Source organism: Phoca vitulina, unplaced genomic scaffold (genome assembly GCF_004348235.1).
Source record: "Phoca vitulina isolate PV1807 unplaced genomic scaffold, GSC_HSeal_1.0 scaffold41, whole genome shotgun sequence".
In the NCBI taxonomy this organism is placed as follows: Eukaryota; Metazoa; Chordata; class Mammalia; order Carnivora; family Phocidae; genus Phoca; species Phoca vitulina.
In genome coordinates, this window is record NW_022589744.1 from 195,060 (window position 1) to 222,039 (window position 26,980).

Consider the following 26,980-nt stretch of genomic DNA (forward strand, 5'->3'; position numbering starts at 1 on the left):
TTATATTATTAGTTGTATTTTAACTTATTGCTAAATAAATATAATTATAGTTACTTTGAAACTCAATGTTTTGTTAGACAAACAACTGAAGTACTTCAAAGAGAAAATAAAACATTTTAAATGTGTAAATATAGTTTAAAATATTTAAAGAAATTTAATTAAGCTGTAAAAGTCCCCTTTGAACTGCTAAATTTCACTAGACCTACAAATAGAATAAGAGATGTAACTGGACTTTTTTAAAGTTTGTTTTCTTCTGTGTTAAAAAACTAGGTTTTAAATTACAAAATTTTAATATGTTGACTTTTCATTTTTTAAACCTTAAATTAGCTATACATGGTCTTTTTTATGCTCAAAAGTCACCCTCAAAGATGCAAAATAAAAACGTGGCAAAACAAATCAACTCATGTTGGCAATCCAGATGGTAAGTTCCTCCCAACATACTATCAGTTCTTTAAGGTAGGGATTATGTCCTCAGTATTATGTATTCAATGTCTGACACTGCACTGGTGCTTAATAAATGTTTCCTGTATGCCTATATGAAAGAAAGCCTCTGTTGCTTTCCTTTGCACCATCCCCTTTACCCCTCAGTCACTCTCCCATATTGTGTTAAAATCCCATTTACCCTTTCATCCTCAGCTACCTACCTGTCTCCCCATTGGACTGTGAGGTGGATAAAAACTTGATTCATGTCATCTCGAGGACCCGGCATAGAACAGTATTTATACTTGCCCAGTGAATTCATTGGTTGAAACAACACAAGTTCTAACTCCATCTTGCCATAGATCACTTGTCTCTGTTCTGCCCTGGTACAGCATTTTGTATATTGTGTACATATTAAGGATTCATTACATTCTTCCTTGTATTATACTAGAATATAAGCACTCTGAAAGCAAGTACTATTTTATTTTTTTTTTTTTTAAAGATTTTATTTATTTATTTGAGAGAGAGAGAATGAGAGAGAGTGAGTACATGAGAGGGGGGAGGGTCAGAGGGAGAAGCAGACTCCCTGCCGAGCAGGGAGCCTGATGCGGGACTCGATCCAGGGTCTCCAGGATCATGACCTGAGCCGAAGGCAGTCGCTTAACCAACTGAGCCACCCAGGCGCCCCTGAAAGCAAGTACTATTTTAATTATCTCTGTATCCTCATATCATTTAATATAATGCCTTACCAGAAAGTAATCAATAAATATTGACTGCAAGAATAAATATGCATTTTATTTTGTTTTTTAAACATTTTATTTATTTATTTGAGAGACAGAGAGCGAGTGCATGAGCAGAGGGAAGGGGTAGAGGGAGAGGGAGAAGCAGACTCTCCACTGAGCAGGGAGCCCGATGCGAAGCTCCATCCCAGGACTCTGGGATCATGACCTGAGCCCAAGGCAGATGCTTGGGCCGACTGAGCCACCCAGGCACCCCATAAATATGCATTTTATATTCAAGCAGAAATATCAAGTGAGTAGTTGGAGACATATGACTGAAGTCAGGGTACGGAGCTCACCTTCCGGGCAGTGACGCTGAAACCATGAGAGGGGAAGAGACCTCAAGGAGAAATGGCAGAAGTAAAAGAATAACAGGCTAAATACCAAATCTCGGAGTGTTACAAATATTTTCGAACTGCCATTACGCGTTAAGCATCAATGAAGGCAATGGAGAGAGTAATGAATGAGACAAATATGATCATACCTTCCCAAAGCTTGGAGTAGGGCAAATAGGTCACAGGTAACCATAATAAAGCATGACACTACTATGCTGGAGGAAATACAAGATGAGATGGTAGTGTACACAAAAGAGCTGTGGCAGTCGGGGATACCCACACATATACTGATTTTCTTTCTAGCATGTGGTAGGATTGTAGTTCCCCACCCCCTCTCAAGGCAGGGATGACTATGGGGCTTGCTTCAGCTAATGAAATATGACTGAATATGCATCATTTTCTAAAAGGAGCTTTAGAGCTACTGCATGGTTCACCATATTCCCTTTATCCTGCTTTGGCTATCATGATCTCACATGTGAGAGGGAGCTTCTATTATGTGTTAGCTTGAGTCTCTGAGAAGCTACAATGAGCAGAGCTCCTCCTCTGAGCCATGATGGACATGTAGTATGAGCAAGAAATAAACTTTGTTATGTTAAGCCACTGAGATTTGGGGGTTGCTCCTTATTGCAGCAAAACTTAGCCTATCCTAACCAACATGGAGGATTATGGAGTCAATGCTGGTATCCTAAATTTAGGAAGTGGCATTTAAGCTGAGATCCGAAGGATAAACAATCAGTGAAAAATGGGGAAGAAAGTGTTTCAAGCAGAGTGCACTGAATATTAGGAGGCTCAGAGCGAGAAAATTCAGGAGCACTGTAGGAACTGACATATAGTCAATAAAAATTAAAATGAAGAGGGGCACCTGGGTGGCTCAGTTGTTAAGTGTCTGCCTTCGGCTCAGGTCATGATCCCAGGGTCCTGGGATCGAGCCCTGCATCGGGCTCCCTGCTCCGTGGGAAGCCTGCTTCTCCCTCTCCCACTCCCCCTGCTTGTGTTCCCTCTCTCACTGTGTCTCTGTCAAATAAATAAATAAAATCTTTAAAAAAAAAAAAAAAAGAATTAAAATGAAGAGGTGTTAGTGTGGTATGCGTGGGGAATGGTAGGTGAGAGATGAAGCAGAAGAGGTGACAAAAGAGCCTGGACACGGAGGGTCTTAAAAATTTCATACCAGTTGAAATTTTATTATAAAGGCAATAAAAAGCCACTAAAGGATTTGAAACAATGCACCACCACGTCAGGTTTATGATTTAGAAACATTTTTCTCGCTGATATACAGAAAAGCATCAGAGGGAAGTAATCATTGTTTAATACTTTAGAACTCCAGGTGAAAGATAATGTGGTCTGGAGGTGGGAAGGGGAATGGGTGTTCTGATAAATGGATGGATTCTAGAGATATTTAGGAGGCAGAACTGAAAGGACTTGGTGATGAATGGGTGTGGTAATGAGGAAGAAACTAGAGTTGAGGGTTCTTTCTGGTTTGGCTACTGAAATAGAGGACAGAAGAGAAGCTGGTTTGGTGATGGATCATAGGTACATGTAAAGAGCAGGGAAAGAAGAGCCCTTTACCTCTCTCTGTATCACCTACCCTCCCCCCCAAAAAGAGAAGAAAAATAGGACATTTATTTCAGCCTCTTGATACATAATGATCAAGCTTTGAGTTGGTGAATACAAGACAGGAGAAAAGTTTAGAAGTAGTTTCACAGTGGTTCTTGGCTATGTTTTTTTTGAAGACTGGACCAAGATAGCAGTCAATGTAGTATCCTATAAATTCCGGTGATGTTAAGGAGTCACTGAAAATAATGTTTGCTCTTCAAATCATTTCTCAGAATTCTACTAAAGGCTCTGATGCAAGCATGTAATTCCATCTGTCAGGCTGTACTAGGGTGGATTAGAGCCACAGGGGCCCGGGATGGTGGACTGGCTATTTGCAGTACTCCATTTTTCCCGAGTCAGCCCTTCTCCCTTCTCAAGGAGAGTATAGAGCTTACACGGCTATAGGAATTCAGTTTGCTGGGGTCAAAACTGATGATAAACTGTATGCTGTTTCACCAATTTATCTCAGATACTGTGTTCATGAAGCATTATAAATCACTTCATAGCTGACTGCATGATTTACCTATAAGATTTGAGAAGAAAAGTACCTACGGCAGTCATTTAATGTAGGTTTGTTTGTTTTTTTTTACAGACAGCTCTTAATGTACTAATTACTATCATGAGGAGAGGAGCACTCAGGGCTAACTCTCTTAACAACCTACTAACCATGACAAAGACTGTGCAATTCCAGTTGTAACTTGACCAGTTTCAGTTGACAGGTCAACTGAAACTCCTTTGGGTAGCAACTCTGCTCTAATTTAAATACACACACCCCTTTCACTTCTTACACATATAATTCTTTACCTTACCTAGTCACTAGTGTAATATAAGGTCACCATTCTTCCTCTGGATCCTTGTTTTCCGCCTAGGCTCCTCAGCCCCTTCCACTCCTCAACCCCTGGCCCAGGCCCCAGCCCAACGTTCACTAAGAAGACACTCAGATTGGTGTGGCAATTACGTGCGATTAGCTGCCAGGTGAAAATGTAAGTGAGATTTACATGGTGAGCTGGGAAGTTCTACCACAACTTTAGGTAGATAAACCCAAAAAGGAGGCGAAGTACCAGAAAGAAAGACGCAGAAAAAAATAAAATTGTACAAACTGCCCACAATAACCGAAGTGCCAAACCTGCCCCTGCTAACAGCACCCGGCAGACACAGTGCCTGCTCCAGATCAAACGACGCCAACGACAGTTAGGCAGGTGGGCTGAAGCTGGAGCTAGTGGATGTATGCCAAAGACTCTTTAAAAATCAATTTAAATTCAGATCCTCTCATTTAGTAAGATAAATGTATGACTCTTAAGCCTTTTCTTGTTGGAGAGGTTATCAGCTGGGGATCACATAAATAGTTATCATGCAAACCAGGACATATGAAACGGGGGGCGCTGTTAATAATGCTGGAATAACAGGTAAAAACCAGGATTGCTCAAAGCAAATTGGAATGTGTCTGGTCACCTAGTTTTATCAGGACGTTTCCTGTAGGGCAGGTAAAATTATCAACGCATGTAGTCTTACAGTCCAGTGAGAAATCTGAAAGAGAAGGCTAAAGAAAAAGAATCTGAAGAACTGAAGAAAGAAAAAGTGTGTGAAAGAGTGGCCTTCCATCAATATGGACATAATGAGAGGTCTATTCTCGAAGATGAATAGGATCTCTAGAAAACACAGAATCCCACAGTCTATTTCTGCTCTCTGGTACCACCCCTCTTGTGTGCAAAGGCAGGTAGTAGGTCATAAAAGACAAACTAAAATGTGAGGAGACCGGGCTGAAGGCAAGAACATGCTGGATGCACCACGCAAGCAGGGAGGAAAGGGAGGCACGGGGCTCCTGCCACACAGGGGCTGGGGCAGGTCTGAATACGGTCCCCAAGGCCACTGCCAGCTCTCTAGGCACAGAGCCCACTCCTGGAATCTACAGACAAGCTAGGAGGCACCTGTGTGCAGGGGAGGGGCAGCAGCTGCCGGTTCTGGAGTCCGCATGAATACAAATGGGAACACGCCAGCATTAGCTCCATGTTAATCCCAGCCTTTCAGAATCACAAACCACAGCAAAGCGTGTTCTAAGTGGATTCCGTCCTCCATTTTCTATAAACTCGTTAGTGCTCTGAGGTAAGTGAAGCCAAATTCTCTGGTTCTTCTGAGGCTGAAAGAGTTCATCTCAATTCCGAAGTGGCTGGCGTGAAATACCTAGTTAGGAATCTGATGACAGTAGGAATCTGATGACTTAGAAAATCCCTAATGCAGTAAATCTGTCAGCAATTAGTTGAAAGCATACCCTAATCATATTTGGTAGCATATAAAAACGTAAATGAGCAAATTCAAATCGGTGCTATCAGTAATAATCTCCAGTTTCTAAAAATAACTTGGGAGTAGACCAAGCAAACATTAGCTGTCTTCTAATGAAACTGCCTCAGGAAGTGGACCTAAACTTTTGGCAAAGCACTAAAGCTTCCTGGAATGACCTTAAAATCCCTCATTTGTTCTCCCTGCTTTTCAGGAAAAATTCTTACATTTTTCACATAACACAAACCACAGAGTGGGGTATTCTTAATAATATAAAAAGTCACAAGGTCTGAAAGTTCTACTAAAGGTTGCACCATCCTCCTTTGTGTGCCGAAGAGATACAAACGCCAAAAGACAAAGTGTATTAAACAAAACAACAGGCGCCTACCCCCCAGCCCTATGGGGACCAGTAGGCACTTCTGGAGTGTCCACTTCTCTCAGTTAATACATGCACAAACTTCGACAAATCAGCTACATGATATATTAGGATGTTAACCAAAAACATCCAAATTCTGTTGCTTAGTAACTGCTGTCAAAAGATCCAATTTCCAGCTCTGCTCTTTGTATGGACTAAACCATGAAAAGAGGAGGATTAGGCACCATGATTCTGTTCTGTACAGACTACAATTTGCAGTGGGATTTACAGGAGGATATTCAAAGAAGATTATTTCCTTCCTGCAAAGCTAGTGGAAAGGAAAATTTCTTCCAATAATTTTCAGTTCTTTAAAAACAAGACTATATTATGTTATTAATGAGTAGTTTTATAAATCACTGATACTCCTACTTAATTTTGTTCAAACAATTTAGTCACATCGGATTGTTCTATTTCATCTCTGTACTGATTGTGTACTCAGAAAGCATCAAGATTAGGTAATTAGTTAAAATCAAACTCTATCGTTTTGTTCTTTTGTTCATTTAATGGCACTAATAGAACTAGTAAAATAGATTTTTAAAAATATATAGATGTGAATATGGATAAAGGAACTGAAATTTAAAAATAGAATGGAGTTGGGAAACAAACATAAAATGGGGGAGAAGATGATCTGTAAACACTTCAAACATCTTAATGGAACATATGGTATCTCCACCCACCCCACCCCCCAATGTGAGGATAATGGCAGTGTTGAGGAGTTTATCCATGGAGAAAGGATTTATTAAGCAAATTAAGAGAAGTACAAGGTAAAATTTAAATTAATTGAAAATAAACCACTTTCATGTATTTTAGCACCATCCATATGTGAACAAGAAGCAACAGCTTAATTACAATTAGTTGTAATTAAATCTAAGATACTCATTAAAGCAAGCCGAATGACCCTCTCTACTAACAAAAACTCTTACCTCTTGGTTTAAGTAATAAAATGGTATATAAAGATGTTCTATGAATCAACAAATCAGACCACCTCTCTTTAACAAAAATTAATGTGTTAAATTATATGAAATTATAATATTTCTGAGTTTCACTAACTATTGCCATTACAAAACACTTAAAAAATCTTTTAACTTGAGCACTTAGTCATTAAAATGTAGCTGAAGAAATAATTTTAAATGCTAATCTTTTACCTCTCAAATTGGCAAAAAAGATTTTAATTAATTAATTGTTAAAGATTTTATTTTCAAGTAATCTCTACACCCAACATGGAGCTTGAACCCACAACCCCGAGATCAAGAGGCACATGCTCCATCGAATGAGCCAGCCGGGCGCCCTGGCAAAAAAAAAAATTTTAATAACATCAAGTATGGGTGAATGTCCAAGGCAATGGACACTCACTCACATGATGGGGCTGCGAGTGTAAATCAGTACAACTTTTTGAAGAGGTGGACTTTATAAATCAGCAGTATTTTTACATAAGAGTTTTGATACCAATATTTATCAAAAATCTTCAAAATATTAATGTTTTTACTTTAGCAATCCCAATTCTGAGAATTTATCCTAAGGAAATAACCGGAAATGTATATACAGTATTAATGATACGTAAAAATAACCACTACACTTTACTGAGCACATATGATATCCCAAGGCACTGCATGATACTCTACATAGATTATCATCTCACTTAATTCTGAATATTATCTTCATTTCATAGGCGACAAAACAGAGGCTTATAGGTTAAGTGACTATAAGGCCTGGTAAGTGTGGTGGAGCTGGGATTCAAAGGCAGATCTATCCGAAACCTAAGCCCAAGTTCTCAGCCATTAAAATATGATGCTACTCTCAGAAAAATCTAGTAAGAAAATGGGGAGTAGTGATTACCCTAGTTTGGTGGTTCTACAGAATATTTTTTTAATTGTGAAAAAACCTGGAAACAAACTAAATGTTCAGCAAAAGGGGAATGTTTAGGGGCGCCTGGGTGGCTCAGTTGGTTAAGCGACTGCCTTCGGCTCAGGTCATGATCCTGGAGTCCCTGGATCGAGTCCCGCATCGGGCTCCCTGCTCGGCAGGGAGTCTGCTTCTCCCTCTGACCCTCCTCCCTCTCATGCTCTCTGTCTCTCATTCTCTCTCTCTCAAATAAATAAATAAAATCTTTAAAAAAAAAAAAAAAAAGGGGAATGTTTAAACGAATACTATACAGCTATTAACGTAATACTGAAATACATTTTAACGACACTGAAAAAAAAAAAAAGCCATAATATATTAAGTGAAAAAAGCATGTTTAAAACAGTATGTCCAATGTGATCCCCAATAAACAATGTGTGTGTGTCTGAGTATAGAAGTATAGAAGAAAACTGAAGGACAAATATGGAGTCCTTTTTTTTTTCTTCTGTGCTCTTTTCTATATTTTCTAAATTATTTTTGTGATTAGAAAAGCTGCATCTTTGAGGAGGAGCAGCACGTAAAAGGAAAGAAATGTCTTTCCAGAATTGATAAAAAATTATAGATTATTTGTGCTCTGAAAAAAAGAAAGAAAGAAAAAATCTTCCTATCCTAACACTAAAAATGAAGGGAAGAGAACAGCAGTGGGAGGTAGGCTAGAAGTACTGAGGAATGGCATTTTCATTTTCAAAAGCAGCCTGGAAGACTTAGCACCTTTAGACTGGTTTGAGCCCGCAGGCTTTTGTCAACCTATCATTAGGCAACAATGTGAAAACTACTTGCAGGGAAAGATTTTGCAATATTTCTAATATATTTCTAAGACACCTATGCCTCATTCTTTTTTCTGTTACTGTACTTAGTTAAAGGGAATGACATTTTTTTTCCCACCGAGAAAACCAAAAAGTCTAATATGAATTTATTATACTGGTGACATGGAAATAATTTTTGTAACTTTAAGGGTACATGGATGATCCAGACAGTGAATCATGAATCGAAACAATTTTGAATAAGCTTGTATAGACACTTATTTTTCTATTCCTTAGCCTTCCACTCATCTAAAAGTCTACCTTGAAAGGCTTTAACAATTTAAAGATTAAATCATAAGTTATTAAGCCATTAATTTAACCATTTAAGCCTCTAAACCCAGCACACATTACCTTCCCCCCTCAAGTCAATTTGCAAGAGATTAAAATAATAAAAATGATAATATCTCACACTTACAAAGCAGCTTTGATCTGTAGGAGCCTAAAGTGCTTTTTTAAAACTTTATAGAAAAACTAGGACCATTCCACCCACATCTCAGAGGACATCTGAGGTAGAAGCTGGCAGCTGGTGAAAAGCGATGCAGTAATTTACCATCTGCAAGGGAGACTACTACTTTTGAACAAGTACAAGGAATAGATGCAAGTTAGGGAAATGCGAACAGAATTAGCTGTTCAATTAAATGCTACATTCAATGGCCACAGATTCCAAGGGCTATTATTTAAAGTTTCACCAGAGGAAGTTTAGGTTCCCTCAGAGGGGAAAAAAAACAAAGAAAAGCCACCCCCACCTACATTAAGGAAGTTACTGGTTCCAGTGATTCTGTCTAGATTTTCCCCAGAAGGACAGATACTACTGGTTTCACCTCAGGCACAGATAAACGAACTATGATATTTAAGTTCTTTTTCTGTCTGGCAACATTTTCCTCTCTTTCACACTCAACTTCAAAGGCTTTTATATAGAATATTTAGCTTTTTTAAAAGATTTTATTTATTTTATTTTGAGAGAGAGAGAGAGAGAGAGAGAGTACAAGCAGGGGGAGGGGCAGAGGGAGAGAGAGAGGGATAAGCAGACTCCCCACTGGGCAGGGAGCCCGCCACAGGACCCTGGGATCATGACGTGAGCCAAAGGCAGAGGCTTAACCAACTGAACCACCCAGGCGCCCCACAGAATATTTGTCTTGATGGTACAGTGTACAGGACAAGAATCCTGGTTCAAGCTCTGCCCCCTCCATCCATTTCAAGCATGCTACTCGAACAATCTTCTGCCATCTGCACAAACAAGAAGCTAACTTCTCAAACTTACATTTTTTTGGAGTCTGCTTATTTTAAAATATTATCTTTCCTCTTCAGTCTCTTCCCTTAAAAAAACCTAAAGTAACTGTATCCTCTATCTTTAAAAAGTGGGGGCCTAGGAGCAAGGTTAAAGAATTCCAGAGCTGTCTTTATTAGGCAGGACCCCAATTCTCAAAGCTCTTTTCTCAGATTCTGATTTTCCCACATCTCTTTAACATCTATGAAAGATCAAGCATGAAAAATCGGATTTAAGTAAAAGAAATACTTCAACTAGATATAAAAAAATAACTTCTTCACTGTCTGGGAGATCTGGGAACACAGGCTACCAAGTGACATGAAACAGTCATTACATCTTCATCAGTGACTTTTGTTGTTTTTAAAGAGTAGCCACTTACTATCCTAGAAGCCATACACGGCACTTGCTTGAATGTAAGAGAGATGGATCAGATGGTCTTAGAGTTCTTTCAGCTCTAGGATTCTATTCTACGTTGCTCTAACTTTCCCTGACGGTTCAAAGCAGCTGCATTAAGAAGGTGACAAATGGCACTTAGAGATAGGAAGAAGGATGAGGGCTGTGTTAAGTTGACAAGCAAACTCTGATTGTCCTAAAGGACCATCATCCCTTTGTAGGGGTTTTGAGAATATCTTTCCAAAGATGTACCTCTGTTCTTTTCCAAACTACATAGTCAACCTAATTGACCCCAAACAGTGCGATTTTGTACACTGATTAAAAAAAAAAAAATCCTAAGTGAGTTTGCTCCACTCTACTCAAATACTTTAAAAAAAAAAAGATTTATTTATTTTAGAGGGACAGAGAGAGAGAGAGAGAAAGTGAACAAGAGGAGGAGCAAAGGGAGAGGTACAAGCAGACTCTGCGCTGAGCGCAGAGCCCAACGCAGGGTTCAATCCCAGGACCCTGAGATCATGACCTCAGCAGAAATCAAGAGTGGGATGCTTAACCGACTGAGCCACCCAAGTGTCCCTCTACTCAAATACTTTTAACTTGATCTTTCTTTCAATCAAGTCAATACAAACTTAAGAAATGAAAATTAACGGTAATATGTATTAAACAAAACATAATTTGGGGGCACCTGGGTGGCTCAGTTGGTTAAGCGTCTGCCTTCGGCTCAGGTCATGATCTCAGGGTCCTGGGATCAAGCCCCAAATCGGGTTCCCTGTTCAGTGGGGAGTCTGCTTCTCCCTCTCTCTCTGCCCCTCTCCCCACTCATTCGCTCTCTCTCAAATAAATCTTTAAAAAAAAAACATAATTTGGAAGATTAAAAAATGCTAATAAGAATGCAATACAAAGTTAAATCTACCTAAAACAATGATTGTTTCCTCCCAAATTCTGCTGATAATTTAGTTCCACTTGAGAAGAATATAGTTGCTATGGCTTTTACATACATACATGTACAAAGACAGATATACAGGTACATGCGTACACACACGTATCTAAGAGATAGGAGATTAAAATGGAAGTAAAAACCTTGATACCTTCTTCATGGCCTGACACTTGGCTGTCTCAGAAAAGCCAATCATTTTATCAGGAGAACAGATCTTGATGAAGGGGAAGTTGGATTCCTCTGCAATCTTCGCTGCTAAAGCAGTCTTCCCACTATGAGGAGGGCCTGCATAAAGATAGGAGCACGTCAGGGGAAAAAAGCCAACCTAAGCAAAGGGGAATAAGACAAGTTTAAACGTTTATCCACAATGTACTGAGGTCTCAACTAGTTGCTCATTAACATTTCCTGACACAATTTCATAGCAGACATGTTTTCTCTTATTTATTAGCAACTAAACTTAATGAACTGATTAGCATTTCTGAAAGGTATGATGAAATACATTCCTTCTTTCTTTCTCACAGTCTTAATCTTTCGAACTTCTGGCTAAATATATAAAATGCAAGGGTTTTGTTTCTTAAAAAAAAAAAAAGAATGCATTCAAATGCATATCCGTACTCATATTATTAGCTCCATCAAATCATATGTCTAACAAAAAAATATGATCTTCTTAGGAGATGACATTGGGGGCAGGGAAAAAATGCCTTATTGAAGCAAATGTGACTTAAAAAGCTAAAATTTTAAAGATTTAGTTAGGCCTTCTCATAAAGGCAACCAAATCTATAAACTTATCTGTATTTGGACATCTCCCCTTTCCCTTCTCTTTCATCCATAAACCAACCAATTCTTCCTTCCCATCTTCTCAGGAACCTGACACTGACTGAATCCTCTTCCCCATTTGTTCTATCTCTTGCTCTTCCCTACGGTCTGTCCAACAGCATCTCAGCATGCTTTAGTCTACCTAACAGTTTAATAAACAAAGCAAAAAACTCTTCCTGGGTTCACACCCCTCAACACCACTCCTTCTCCCTTCAAAATGAAACTTCTCTAAATAATTATCTATGCTGGCCACCTTCACTTTTCATTTTCCCTCCATCCTCAAACCAACGCTCTGGCTTCCATTGCCATTACATGGAACAGGCTCCCCTCTGGGTCACCAATGACCTCCATGTCACCAAATCCAACAGACACGTTATCTGTTGGCTTCTTAGGAATATTTGATACAATGGATAACTCCTCTTTTTTAAAAATACTTTTCTTGACTTCTGTGATAGCTCCTTCTCTTTCTCTCCCTCTTACCTCCATTGCCCCTCAGACAGAGACTGAATCTTTAATATGGTCTACAAGGCTATGTAAGAACTGGCTCCTGTCTACTTCTTCAGTTTCATGTCTAGCCAATGTCCCTTTCTGTTTCAGTCCCCTTCCCGCCCAGGCCTTTTTCACATGCCGGTCCCTCTAGCTAGAAATCTTCCCCAATTCCTTTGCTGGGCCAGCTTCTCCTCATCCTTCAGGTCTTGGCTTAATGTGTTTCAGGAGGCCCTCACTCGCAGACTTTGGAAGGAGTTAGATTCCTCTGTCATGTGGACTCACCAAACCTTTCTGTTGTACTAATCGTAACTGTAAACAGGTAACTAGGGAATAGAATGTCCCTGCCTTTCCGTCTACTTGGTAAAATCCTAACTAATCCTTCAAAGTCTAAAATTAAACACCACCTTTAGCTTTCTTTGATCATCCCTGGGCAAAATGACTTGCATTCACATACACCTTTACACATATATACTGTAGTTAAGAATTTGTTTACGTTGTCTTTTTTTCATGACCAGACTGAACTCTGTGAATGTCTTTGTATCCCCAGCAACCGGTTCAATGCCTAAAACATTTTACTCAATGAATACTTATTTAATTGAATCGAGTACTATGTGCTATCAGTCTATTATATAACATAGCACTCAGTGGATATTGATTTAATTAACTTAAGTACTCTGTGGTAGCATACAGTCTATTAAGTAACAGAAATTTAGATACAATCCCACAAGAAAACTAGTTGCTATCATTCATCAGTAACATTCTACCCCAAGAAAATTTTAATTTATGCACAATATTTATATATAGACTGGATTACTATTTTTAGATTATGAAAAGATTTAGAATGGAAAATAATTCATTTTTCTGGAATGTGCTAAATAACTTTGCAAAAGTTTTTTTTTTTTTCTTACTTTTAATGCCATCTCCTCATTCTTTCTTACCTTCCAAAAGGACGCTAACCAGTGGTGTGCGGTCACTATTTTTAGTCTGCTGAACCAGCAGCTCCCCATCTTCTAGAACTCGTGTAACTGGATCACCCCATTTGATAATACCATTCATAATGTAACTTGCATAATCCTCTTGGTTTGTGCCAAATGCCTATGGAGGAAAAGGATAATTTAAAGCATTTTGAGTGTTAGTATACAAACTAAAATACTTAAAGGTACAAAAGATGAGTAATAATTTCTACACACTAAAAGTGTTGAGCAATATCCCATATTAATGTAAAAAGCTTGAAAAGGAAAAACAAAAAACCCATTATTTTATAATTTCTTATTTAACCTTGTACCCAGTGGTGGAGGAGTTACTTTGGGTGACTTAATGGAGTAAAACACAGATCCTAGGGTCAGATTCTACAAGAGCCCAAGCCCTCATGATCCCTGAGAAAGGGTAGTTTCAACGTGCTTGTTTCTGTAAGGAGTACATTGGTTGAGGCCTTCTGTTAAGAACAAAGAGAACAAGAGGTTATGGACTTAGAAGCAGTTGGCTCAGCAGACGGAGATACTATCTTCACACTGACGGTAGGTGTCTCGGATTAAAATGGAAAATGAAATGGTAATGAGAAGATCTGGTCCACATCAGCTTGGTAGCAGGGGACATAAGTTAAATGGCAGCAACGTAAGCCTAGGTTTGTAAATATAAGATTTAGAATGAGGTAGAAAGGAGCAGCTATACTGAAGGACTGAAGTAGGAGAAAAAGGAAATAAAAGCAATTACTATAAGTAATAATCTTAAGTGTGCTTGCTACATATTAGAGCTTAAATCACATCCCTCTTCATTTTCAACTTCTACTTTCACATTGTAACTCCCAACAAACCAGCTGCCAAGAAAAGTCAGTAACGTTAGCACTTAGTGACTTAATTGAATTGCATTTTCATAAGGTTAACAAGTGAAGAAATGAGTAAGAAAACATAACCCAACGTAATCTAAGGGTCACATATCTTGAGAATTTCAAATTTTAAAAAATTATCACATCCCTCAAAAAGTCAATTTTTCATTACCCAACATACGGAATGATTTTAACATTAGAACTTGTACCTCACAGAAAATCATTCTCTGTAATACTGTCTCTTAACAATATACAGTGGTCTCATTACTCTGTTACTTTGCCACCAAATCACTTTGCAGACCACCCTCTCGTCCTTGCACACACTAGTCTTTTGATCCCTGAATACAGAAGAAAGTTATCATTCCCTGTTCTGGATATGGGAACTGAATGGCCCTGTAAAAAGTTATAAAGGAGGAGCCTAGGAAGCACTGGTTGGATGGCTACTGTAGGAAATATGTAGACTGGCTGGCTTTTGTCTTTAATGATTCCAAGTATATACTCCAAGCCTCACAACAGCAGGAGCAAGATACCTGAACCAGGAAACAGTGACCCCCCCTGCCAAGTCTAACCATATGTAGCAGTCTTCCTTACGTATTCTGTCATTTTATTTTCTGTTTTATCCCCCAGACCCGTGCAATAAATAAAAGTAAGTTATTAATTACTTAACTAAGTAAGTTATCTTAGTTTCCCCTTCCTGGTGGCCAAATTATTTGTCATTAAAAAAATCTTGGCATAGGGCGCCTGGGTGGCTCAGTTGGTTAAGCGACTGCCTTCGGCTCAGGTCATGATCCTGGAGTCCCTGGATCGAGTCCCACATTGGGCTCCCTGCTCGGCAGGGAGCCTGCTTCTCCCTCTGACCCTCCCCCCTCTCATGTGCTCTCTCTCTCTCTCATTCTGTCTCAAATAAATAAATAAAATCTTTAAAAAAAAAAAAAAAATCTTGGCATAAAGCAGTTAGGCTGGGCTCTAATATTTTTGGTAACTATTACGGATGACAGCAGCAAAAGATTAAATTATTTCCATTGCTCGATAACTTTTGAAAGTAATTATTTTATATTTAAAAGTCACAATAGTCATAAAGTAGACAGGGCTAAAACAAATTGATTTTTGTCTTTAAACGAGATACTTGCAACAAATAATTATTGTCAAGAATATAAAAGCAACTTATACAGGCCAAATAAAAATAAAGAATAAACAATACAACAGAAAAATAGGCAAAAGACATGAACAGCATTTCACAGAAGACACTCATATGGCCAATAAACATATGGAGAGATGCTTAACTTCATAAGTAATCAGTGATGTGCAAATCAAAAATAAAATGAGATTTAATTTTACATCCAACTGAATGGCAAAAATTAAGTCTGACAATACCAAGTGTTATGAGATGGCAATCTCCCTATCATGAGAAATAATTTCAATTAAGTACTGATTAATTACCCAGCCACCAGCATTAATGTGCAAATGTTTCTCACACTGGACACTTCCAATACTGAGATTTCCTGATTTTTAAAAGTATGTATGATATAACCTTACAGAATATTGAGTAAAATGGCGTTTACTTTTCTCTTGAATCACTCAATATCCATACTCACTGGTTTGATATCATTCTCCAAAGAAGCAAGGAAGTCTCCTCTTGTCACCTGCAGGCTCTCTGCTTTCTCCATGTCCACTTCCACCTTAGTACTGGCCTAATTAGAAATGAAAACAAAATGTAAGGACTTCCAAGATGTAAGAATATTTCCAGTCTAAGAACATAATGCCTGAAGACTTAAAAGGCATCTTTTCACAGACAAAAAACATCTCTCTCAAATTCACAAACACACATAACCTTTGCCTGAACAATTCCACTTCTTGGAATTTATCTCATGAATATATCCACAAATGTATGCAAAGTTATAGATATCAGAAGATCTATTAGAGTAATTTGTAATAATAGAAAATTAGAAGCAAATTAAATGTCTAGCAAGAGGGTACCAGTTAAGTAAATTAGGACACATCTGTACCAAAGAATGCTGGATAGCTTTTTTTTTTTTTTCCCAAATAAGGCACGAGGAGAAAATACACACAGAGGGTCTCCAAGAACAGTGGTTCTCGTCCTTGGCTGCATACCAGCATAACCTCTAGAGCCTTTAAAGATATGCAGAAGCCCAGCCCCACTCCCTTCAGGATTTTGATTTGACAGGTCCAACAGAGGGCCCATACATTTATATTTTCATAAAGTGCCACAGGTGATTCTGATGCTCAAGTACGTTTGTGAACCATTATTCTAGAAGACCAATGTCCTACAACTTTGATTTGTAGTCATACTCAGTGGTTGAGAATCTATGTGCCAGCTCCAAATATTCTGCTTACTGCACCTGGAGCTAACACTTAGAACAGACATCTGGAGAAGCATCAAGGCCTTTACCAGCACTTGGAGCTGCCTGGACCTGATGAGTGATTGAGATACCAACACATTTTTTAATGTGACTGGGCTCACTCCCAAGAGCACAAGGCAAGTGAGTCTAATTTTTAAATGGCACTACCTTTTTTAAAGAGAGTATCTTCCAAAAAAATCTGACTGTAAAACAAAAGTATATTAAGCAATATCAACCTTCCATTGATTATTATAAAATATGACTCATGTTCTTTTAGGAACAGATTGTCGAGACAAATGAAATGACAGACATTTTGTAAAAAGTCAGCCTTATGGGATAAAAGGAACTATGTCAGGAAACTGGATCGAGATGGCAAATAGAACATATTTATTTATCTCCCTTCCTGCCCCAAATCCCATGAAATGACAAAGTGAAAGAGAAAGGTTAAAAAGCATGGAAGATATATCCAGAAACTTAACACTGACCCAAGAGGAGTCTCAGAAGGAAGGAAGTGGAAGAATGATAGAGAAAAAACAATAAGAGAGAAGAAAAAATGTTTTCCGCAGCTGAAAAAAGGAGTGTCTTTGCAGTTTAAAAGATTCAATGAGTGCTGATCAGGATGAGTGAAAAAACCCCACATCTGTCTAGACACACTGTTATAAACTATCAGAACACTACAGGTGAAGAGGAAGTCCTTGAACCTTTTTGGGAGACAAAAACACGTTACCTGCACAGAAACCAGAATAAAACTGGTATATCTCTCACCAGCAACACTAGAAACTAGAAGATAATGTAACTAAATGTGGTCTTCAAAAATACATCCAGCTATCTCCCCTAGGAAATGATTCTCACACGCACTTGGGGAGGGATAGGCAAGCACTTTCACAACAGTATTATTTACTGTTCTAGGCACCAGACTCATATCAGAATATAAAACTGACTGAGTTCCTGCTCTCATGGATCTTACATTTTAAATTATAATATTCTAGAATACTGTGCATTTGTCCAAAATAATGAAGACTTGTATATACTGACATGGAAAGCTATCCAAGATCTACTGTCAAGTGAAAACTATAAACTGCAGTATAATTCCATTGATTTTTTTTTTAAAGCACATACATATATGAATGTAAATGTAAGGAAAACAAGACTATACAGATATAACCCAAATGTTGGCTACCTCTGGAGAGGGAAAGAGAGGGGGTATTGGAGACAGCGTTTCTCACTTTTCCCTCTATCACTTGGCATCCTTGAGTCTTCTACAGAGAGAATATATTCATACATGACTTCTATAATTTTAAAAAGAAAGTAACAAATAATATCTAAATAGATATAATAATAGATTCTACTTAAATACAGAGAACAATTAGCATTTAAATTATTAATAGGGCTTTCATCGGCACATATTAGGCATTTGATAAATATTAACCACATTTGGGGCATCTGGGTGGCTCAGTCGGTTGAGCATCCAACTCTTGGTTTTGGTTTGGGTCATGATCTTGGGATCATGGGATCGAGCCCCACATCAGGCTCCGGTTCTGCTTGAGAGATTCTCTCTCCCTCTCCCTCTCACTCTGCTCCTTCTCTCACTCGTGCTCTCAAATAAATAAAACCTTAAAAAAATATTAACCACATTAATCTGACACTTCTAAGTGAAAGAAAGGAAATGGTGTTACAAGAAACAAGCACCTCTATGAAAAAATTACAGTGCTCAGTTCATAATATATAAATCTCTATAGTGCTTTATAGTTTATTTTTATTTATTTTTAATTTTTTAAAGATTTTATATATTTATTTGAGAGCAAGAGAGAGCAAGCATGAGCCAGGCGGGGGTTTGATGGAGGGATGGAGGGAGAGGGAGAAGCAGGCTCCCTGCTGAGCAGGGAGCCCAACACGGGGCTCAGTCCTAGGACCCTGGGATCATGACCTGAGCCAAAGGCAGATGCTTAACTGACTGAGCCACTCAGTCACCCCAGTGCTTTATAGTTTATAAAGTATATTCATATACATTATCTCATTTCATCATACCCATTATCTCACTTTATCCTTATACAAGCCTCGAAGTTTTCTTAAAATAAGGGTAGGATAATTTAACTAAGGGTAGATATAAGATTTCCTTCCTAGGTAATCTCATATAAAGATTTTAACTCTGATTAAAACTTTTTGACACATCTTCAAGGATTCTACAAGATGTCAACTCTCAGGTCAAAGTGAAAAAGGAGCTCTGACAGAATCATGTTAAAACCCCAATGAAGCCTCCGGCCTCCAGCCTCATTCCCAATGTCTCCTCTGTCTATAGCCCTGAGTTTCTACTATGATGTTTTGTGTTTTGATTTCCTCTGCTGGTGAAAGTGAACTCAAATGATAGAAACATAGCAATATGAGGGGAAAATCTTAACTTCTGACGTTTGCCAAAAAATATGATAGATTTCAGGACTGAAGCTGTGTGAAACTTGTCTGTTTACTATTAAGAAAGGACTTACCCAATGAATTAAAAGTGAAAAGCTGGGGGAGAGTTATTTTAGAACAAGTTGTTAGGCACGCCAGGAATTTTAGAAGTTACCTAATTGTAAACCATCAATATTCTAACTATAAATTATTCCTGCCTATTCATTAAGGTTTCTAAGGACTTCTCTTAGCTAACTTTTACTATTTTATCAAAATTAGTAAAATCTAATTTTAAAATATTCTAGAATTCTGAATTTTTATTCATTCAGAAAACCTTTTCTTGTTTGTCTGAATTACTGTGATTTTTTCCTGCAATTTTATTTATAACAGCTAATCAATATAGAAGAGGCAACATCTTTCAGCTTATACCTGCAGAAACTAATAAACTTGTATTTCAACACTAGCAAATATCAAGTGGTCACCCTTAAATTTCATAACCTTTTAAATCTGACCTTTCAAAGTTCTTATCATTCCTCTTAAATTAAGGGTAGAATGACCTTAATCAATCAAAATTCTACAGAAAACAAGAAATAATTTTATTGAAATTCTGCAAGCATAAATCAGAGCTTTGATTCAGATAGAGTGTTGTGTGTGTGTGCATGTCCTCAATTTACTTCCTTAGAACCGATTAGAGCAGAAGAAATTCAGGTTATGAATCTTTTCTACCTGAAGCAGAAATTCCTTTCAAGAAAAAAACAACCAAATGTCATATGAATTTCAGTTGACCACAAACACGGGTTCACGTACAAATGACATGAACATCAGGTGTTTATGACCGGATTTTCTCCTCGTTTCAGAAAACTTGAAAAAAGAAAAAAAAAAAAAGTCTAACAGGGAAAACTTGTTTAGTTGAGTCTACCTGACTTTATTTAAGCCTAAATCTTTTGAAAAGGATGCAAAATGAAACCAATTAGGGCTTTTTATAATACAAAGACAGGACATTAGAACAAACAGTTGAATGCTGTGGATGTTTTAAAATTGTATATCAACTTCAGATCATAAGCTTCAAATTAAATACTTACTCATCATTCACTACTAGTAAAGCTATGAACATCTACAATAATGGAAATATTACAACTTTATGCCTTTTGTTCAGCTGAGGAGTCTTGCTGGGAAAACAGTCTTTCAAGACCTTTGACAACACAGATTTTTAAAAACATAGAAAAGAACATAAATGTTCACATTATTTCTCCTTGGGGACTAGGGTTAGTGTCCTTTAAATCCTTCTCTTCCCTGAAGTGCCTAAATAATCCCTTGTATTAGATATTACACAGATACTGAAAAAAATTAAAAGCTCTCTCGTATAAAAGATACTGATCGCAAGTCAATATGCATTACCTTAAGTTTAAAAGTAACCACATGGGGAAAGTGAAGGCAAGAATATCAACTATTTGCACTACTTCTTACTTGCAAATCTGAAGGATAACATATTCTGTACAGTGGTAACTAACACTTACAATGGAAAAAATTACAATTGCAAATAGTCAACAAATTCAGAAACTCAGGCATTGTAAAAGATATATATGGTTCTCAAATTAGCCAATAATAGCAAAAAAATGGCAACAATTAACATTTTATATAGTTTGGAAGTGATTTGATTTTCACAAAAACCTGATGAGGTAAGTAGTTATTTCCCCCTGACAGAAATAAAAAAGTCAGGGGTGCCTGAGTGGCTCAGTCAGTTAAGCATCCGCCTTCAGCTCAGGTCATGATCCCAGGGTTCTGGGATCGAACCCCGTGTCGGGCCTCTGATGGCAAGGAGCCTGCTTCTCTCCCCCACCCCTGGGGCTCTTGCTGTCTCTCGCTATCTCTCTCTCTAATAAATAAATTTTTTAAATCTTAAAAAAAAAAAAGAAATAAAAAAGTGAAAGAAGTTTAATGCATAGCCACATCTTCGGACTATAAAATCTGTCATCTCTCCACCATTACTCATTGTTTTGTGTGTAGATAAACCCAATATATACTTGAAGAAAGTATATTTCTTAGTGAGAGAATGGCTTAGAATGACATTTTGAGATAGGACTATTGTGGTAAAAATAACAAGTGACTAAGAGAAAAATCCAGAGGCCACTGCATATGAAAACTTTGATAATACACCAGTCGCTGTGGATTATACCAAGATGCATTGATGTGGTCTGAGATGAAAGATCAGTATGGTGGGGAACAATCCTCACATCATTTACACAACTTTTCTTGAAGTCCCCATCACTTCTAAGACATTTCTTATGGCAAGGAGAAAGGATGAAAGAATGAATAGATGGATGGATAGATCCATTCTATAAAGGAACCAATACTGTATTTCCACACTATCCTGACCTTTGGCATTCCTGAGCTAGAACAAAGTCACTTCTATTACGTAGGGAAATTATGACTTATGGGTAGAGCTTGATTCAGAATACATATATGTTTACTAATTTTAGAAACTTACCAAACACCTGCTACGTTCTCAGTATTTAGACCTATTTGGGGCACTGTGGGATATTCAGACACGAATAAGATATGGACTTAAAGTCTAGAACAGGGGTTGACAAACTTTTTCTGTAAAGAATGAGACAGTAAATATTTTAGGCTTTGTGGGGCCACACAGTCCTTGTTGCAAATTCTCAACTCGACCACTGGAGCATGAAAGCAGTCACTGACAACACATACATGACTGGGCATGTTCCCCAAAAATTTCATTTATAAAAAGTGGTGGTGAACTGGATATGGCTCATGGGCCACAGTCCTCAAGTTAGAACCAGTGATAGGATGTTGCCAACTCCACTCGCCTCAATACTCCACTCGACACAGCTGCCAGAGTGAGCTTATGTTTTAACACTATGTCACTGCTATTCTTAAAACTCTTCAATGGCTTAGCACTACTCACAGGAAAAAAGTCCATACTTCTTAGCACAATATAAAAGGCTCTTTGTGCTCCACTCCCTGCTTTAGTCTCCGGACTTATTCCCCACAATGTCTCTCTCTACCTCCCCTCCCTTTTATGCTGAAGCGATACTGAATTACCCTAACACACCATGCTATTTTGTGTCTCTGTTCCTTTGCCTTCTACCTAAAATGTCCTAACCCACCAAGAGACACACTCACCCAGAACTGTCTCTGTGAAGCATCCTCTCACCCCAGGAGTTGACCACATCTGACACCCTTTCACTTCCTTACGTCTCCTGTCCTTTCTGTTACTGAATGTGGAGATTAAACCATGGGCTGCTCAGGGTAGGCAGTTTACTTCTTTCAGGTGTAGCATTAGCTGCCTGCATAGTGTCTGGCATAGAGTAGGTGCTGAATAAATCTACTGTGAACCAAAGTGAACCGAAAGTACCATAAGTGATACACTACTATTCCAAGAAGGAAGACAATACATCCTTCTTAGAGGAGACAATCAGAAAAGGTTTGAAGAAAAGTGGTGGCATATGAACTAGGTATTAAAAAGATAAGTAAACATAGAGGGTAAAGACTTCTGCAAAAGCAGGTAAGTGAAAAAATAAATTAATGTCTGATGACCAATGAGTATTTCAGTTTGGCTAAAGTATGGAGAATAATTGGGAACACACTTGGAAAGGCCAGTTTAGGGTCAGATCTAGAGGACCTTAAGGATCAGGCTAAGAAGTCTGTACTTTGTTCTGAAGTTTCTGTAGGGTAGAATAGTATGAAACAGGAAGACTAATAAAACAGAAGGTGGGTAGAAACTGAAGGACACAGCCAAGATAGAAGTGACAAAATTTGGTGAATGACTTGATATAGGACACAGTAGAGTGGCAGGAATTAAAGATATTCCTGAAGTTTTAAGCCTGGGAAATTGGGATAAACAGGAAAACAGGAACAGGAAGGAAAGCAGTTAAAAAAAAAAAACACAGTGAATTTGGTTTGGGAATATTAAATTTGAGACCTGATAAAACATTGAGGTAGAGGTATTTTGTGTAAATCTGAAAGTGGGAGAAAGAAGCTTTCAAGAGATGAGACATAAATCTGGGAGTCATCCATCTATCCCTGAAGAGGAGAAGGGATGGTAAAGACTCAAAAGCACTTCATCAACATAAAAGTATCCTGGTATGTCTTCCTACCATAGTATCAATAACATTATTGTACTAATTTACAAACATGTCCATCCGCCTGACTCTGAATTCCTGGAGGGGAGAGGTCATGGTTTATCATCTCTGTGTCTCCAGTTTAATACTCAGAAAACAGCAGGTATTCAGTGTATGTGCTGAACGAAGCAGCCCCTATAATTCTAGCATCTAGAAAACCCAATTTCCTATGACATGTTACTATTCTACACAGTACAAAGATTAAAAACTAAATTCTTCATACTCTTCATCTTCACATGTTTGTATCAGATGGCAGCAACCCGAGGCAAATGTGTTAGTAGTTACCGTGGGGCAGGTGCCAGCATCATCTACTTCCTACCACTCTGAAGCTTTGGCAGCGGACAATTCCTATTCCTTTCACCATGTCTCTTCTCTGTCAAAAGTCAGCACTATCACAGCCCTTGGTACATTTGAAAGGAAAGGGAAAGAACACTGACACAGTATTTATGGAGCTGCAGAACCCTAATGTGTTAGCTGATTTTCCTGACCTTGATGTGTCGGTTCATAGCAGTGGACTGTGCCGCCCGCACCAGCCCCTCCAGTTCAGCACCGCTGAAATTCTTGGTCTCCACAGCCAGTTCTTTAATGTCTACGTCAGCAGAGAGTAACTGATGCCCTCTCATCCTTGCAGTGTGGATGTGAAGGATCTGTAGTCGACCTTTCTCATCTGGTAAGCCTGGTAAAATTGAAAATAAAATAGATATTATTATAATCCTAATGCTTTTCTTATAGGTACTTAAGCAGGTAAACATGTGCTCCTCATGATACACAACTTTTCTAACCAATGTTAAGTTACAGGACTCTGCTCTTACTAATGAACTCCCCTTACTAATGAACACACCCCTCCCCCAGCCAGTGACAGATCTGCTTACCTATCTCCATTTTAACTTCCAGTCTTCCAGGTCGAAGGAGAGCCTCATCTATCAGATCTGGTCTGTTGGTCATTCCTGAGCACAGATTTCAAAACGAAACAACAAAAGTTAAAAAATAAGATAAAATGTCCCTTCGGTATATGTAAGAATAGTAATTTCTCAAATAAGTTAAGATATTTTATAAAGGTCAAATAGAAAACCAATTATTCTCAAATAAAAATATCATTTGTTCTTGATCTGTTCTAATGGAAATACCTGAAGACTCTGCTTTAGTATTTCACTATACTGCCAATGGAATATAAATGTAATGAAAACTTCAAATATTTAAAAAGAGAAGGTACAGTTCAGAGAGGCTAAGTAGCCTGTCCAAGTGAGAGAGGGACAATGTGAACATGATCTGCCCAACCCCAAAGTCCCTCTCCTTTTTTGTAGGCCAATGGTTTTTAACCTTCTAAATATCAAAAGTTTTGTTTTGTTTTTTAAAGTCATCTTAAAAGAACCTCAGTACATGAAACAGTTAAAAGAAGAAGTTATAATTGGGATACGTGATCTGAAGCTCACTCACAGACCCTGAGGCACCTCTGAGGGCCCCTCGAGGCCTATAGGACGCAATTTGAAAACCACTGCATTACACTATGCTGCCTTTTTCATCTTTGAGCTATGAGCATACACACCCATGAGTCACTAAAATCCATCTTTTATTTGTCCTATTAAGGCCAGACATTAAAATAGGTACTTAAGATTCTTCAATATCACCTGATTCTAATTTGGAAACATGGGCAACACAGTATTAACTACAACCTACAGAGATCTTAATTCAGAACCTATGTGTCTAATGTTTTTGAAATCATAAAACTTTTTTTTTTCAAAGCAAACATACCAATGACTAAGATGTTGTTCAGTTGCTCTACCCCATCAATTTTGGACAGCAGCTGGTTGACGACAGTGTCATGAACTCCTGTGCTACCAGCCATGCTCCCTCGCTGCTTGCAGATGGCATCGATTTCATCAAAGATGATTATGTGCAAACCGCTGTTAGCACCAAGCTGTTGAGGGAAGAAATTATAGTGAAGGTCATAATTTGAATATATTACTAAACAAACTAGTCAAAGAGAGCAAAACAAAGCTGTCACAGATTGATTTTGCTCCATTTTGACTAATAAATACAGCAGGTGTACTCATGGCTTCTACCCTTCAAAGGTATTGGAACTGCATTCTCAGAACTCTGCAAACTGAAAAGGCATTCCAGAACCTCATATTTAATAGCCATAAAACAAAAATGTACATTATATATTAATGAATGTGAATAGTCCATCAAATAACAACCTGTTCATTGACATGCATTCCTTCTCTCACTACTGAAAAGAACAACTCATAATTATCAGATGTCTGTCTTAAGTCAGTGAATGGCAACTCCCTCCCATTTTCCCTGAATTTTGGTGAGAGAACAGTTGCAGGAGGCTTAACGTCTGTCATATTATATAACCAAGCAGTAACTCTACCCGGAGGTTGACTGGGAAGTGGGCAGATGACGGAAGGAGGTGAACATGATTCACATTTGGTTATATCACACGAAAACAAAGTACTTTTTTCTAACAGTAAAGTGAGAACAGAGATATAGTTTATAGAAAGAATAGTCAAGGGGGTGCTATTTCTTCTGCATAGTGATTTGAGTTTGTTGAATACAGAGTCATTATAAGAAAACAGTTTGCACATTGTAAACTTTTAATAGATGCAAGTATTTTCAAATGCCAATAATTCATTAGGTTAACATGGACCTTCTAACAATTTATATTCAAGTACTTAAGTCTCTTATAGGAACCAAAGAAGGAAGTGCACTCCATAAATTTTTTCTTTTTTTAAACAAACAAACAAAATCAGAGATTAACAAAACAGGTGAAAATGAACATTAACTTACATATGGATAATATAAATAATGGGCATAATGAGATTCAGGATTAGATATGATTGGTATTCATTAAACCTCTGGTATGGATAGAATTTTTTTTTTTTTTTTTAAGAGTTGGGACTTTTTTGGGGCGCCTGGGTGGCTCAGTCAGTTAAGCGTCTGCCTTCGGCTCAGGCCATGATCCCAGGGTCCTGGGATCAAGGCCTGCATCAGGCTCCCTGCTTGGTGGGGAGCCTGCTTCTCCCTCTCCTCCCTGCTTGTGCTCTCTGTCGCTATTCTCTGTCTCTCTCTCAAATAAATAAAATCTTAAAAAAAAAAAAAAAGAGTTGGGTTTTTTTTACTTCGTTATAAAAGCATTAGATGTTAACTGAGCAAAAGTTGTAAAACAAATGGAAATAAGTTAAAAATATGCTATGTCATATCATACCTGATATATACTATATAATACCTAAAGATAAATGCTGTTAACATTCTGTAGATTTATTTCTATATTTAAAATTTATTTTAATTAAAAAATTGGGAACTCATTGCATCTTGTATTCTCTTGAACATTATTCTTTGAAAACTAAAATTTTTATTTTTGTTTCTATTTGCAAAATACATGATCATTATAGAAAATGTGGAAAAACACTAAAAAATGGAAAGAAATCACAATCATCCAAAATTCAACTAGCTACAAATAACTCATATTATTAATTAGGTGCTGTGTAGGTAGTTTGTATCCCTTTTTTCAGTACAGATATTATCTTCAGCCCTTTCACATGGCTATAAATACAACTATATAATTTTTAATGGCTCCATAATATTTCATTGTATGACTGCTTCCACAGAGAACTCCCCTAACTTCACATTAATTCCTTCCTATCAGATATTTAATAATTTCTAAGTTTTTAGTATTATATATGTTGTTACAATAAACATTTTTTTAAGATTTTATTTTTAGGGGCACCTGGGTGGCTCAGTCAGTTAAGCGTCTGCCTTTGGCTCAGGTCATGATCCCAGGGTGGTCCTGGGATCAAGACCCACATTGGGCTCCCTGCTCTGCAGGAAGCCTGCTTCTCCCT

General features: G+C 37.9%; 1 protein-coding gene across 1 annotated transcript in view; it reads right to left on the bottom strand.

The window, feature by feature from the left end:
- NSF (N-ethylmaleimide sensitive factor, vesicle fusing ATPase) overlaps positions 1-26,980 on the bottom strand; it is a 142,549-nt gene that overhangs the window by 30,741 nt on the left and 84,828 nt on the right. The window contains exons 10-15 of the mRNA XM_032429921.1: positions 24,888-25,053; positions 24,008-24,082; positions 23,624-23,811; positions 15,841-15,936; positions 13,359-13,515; positions 11,267-11,400 (exon numbers count right to left, since the gene is read on the bottom strand). Of these exons, the coding sequence (XP_032285812.1) occupies positions 11,267-11,400; positions 13,359-13,515; positions 15,841-15,936; positions 23,624-23,811; positions 24,008-24,082; positions 24,888-25,053 (816 nt within the window). The remainder of the gene's footprint in view (positions 1-11,266; positions 11,401-13,358; positions 13,516-15,840; positions 15,937-23,623; positions 23,812-24,007; positions 24,083-24,887; positions 25,054-26,980) is intronic.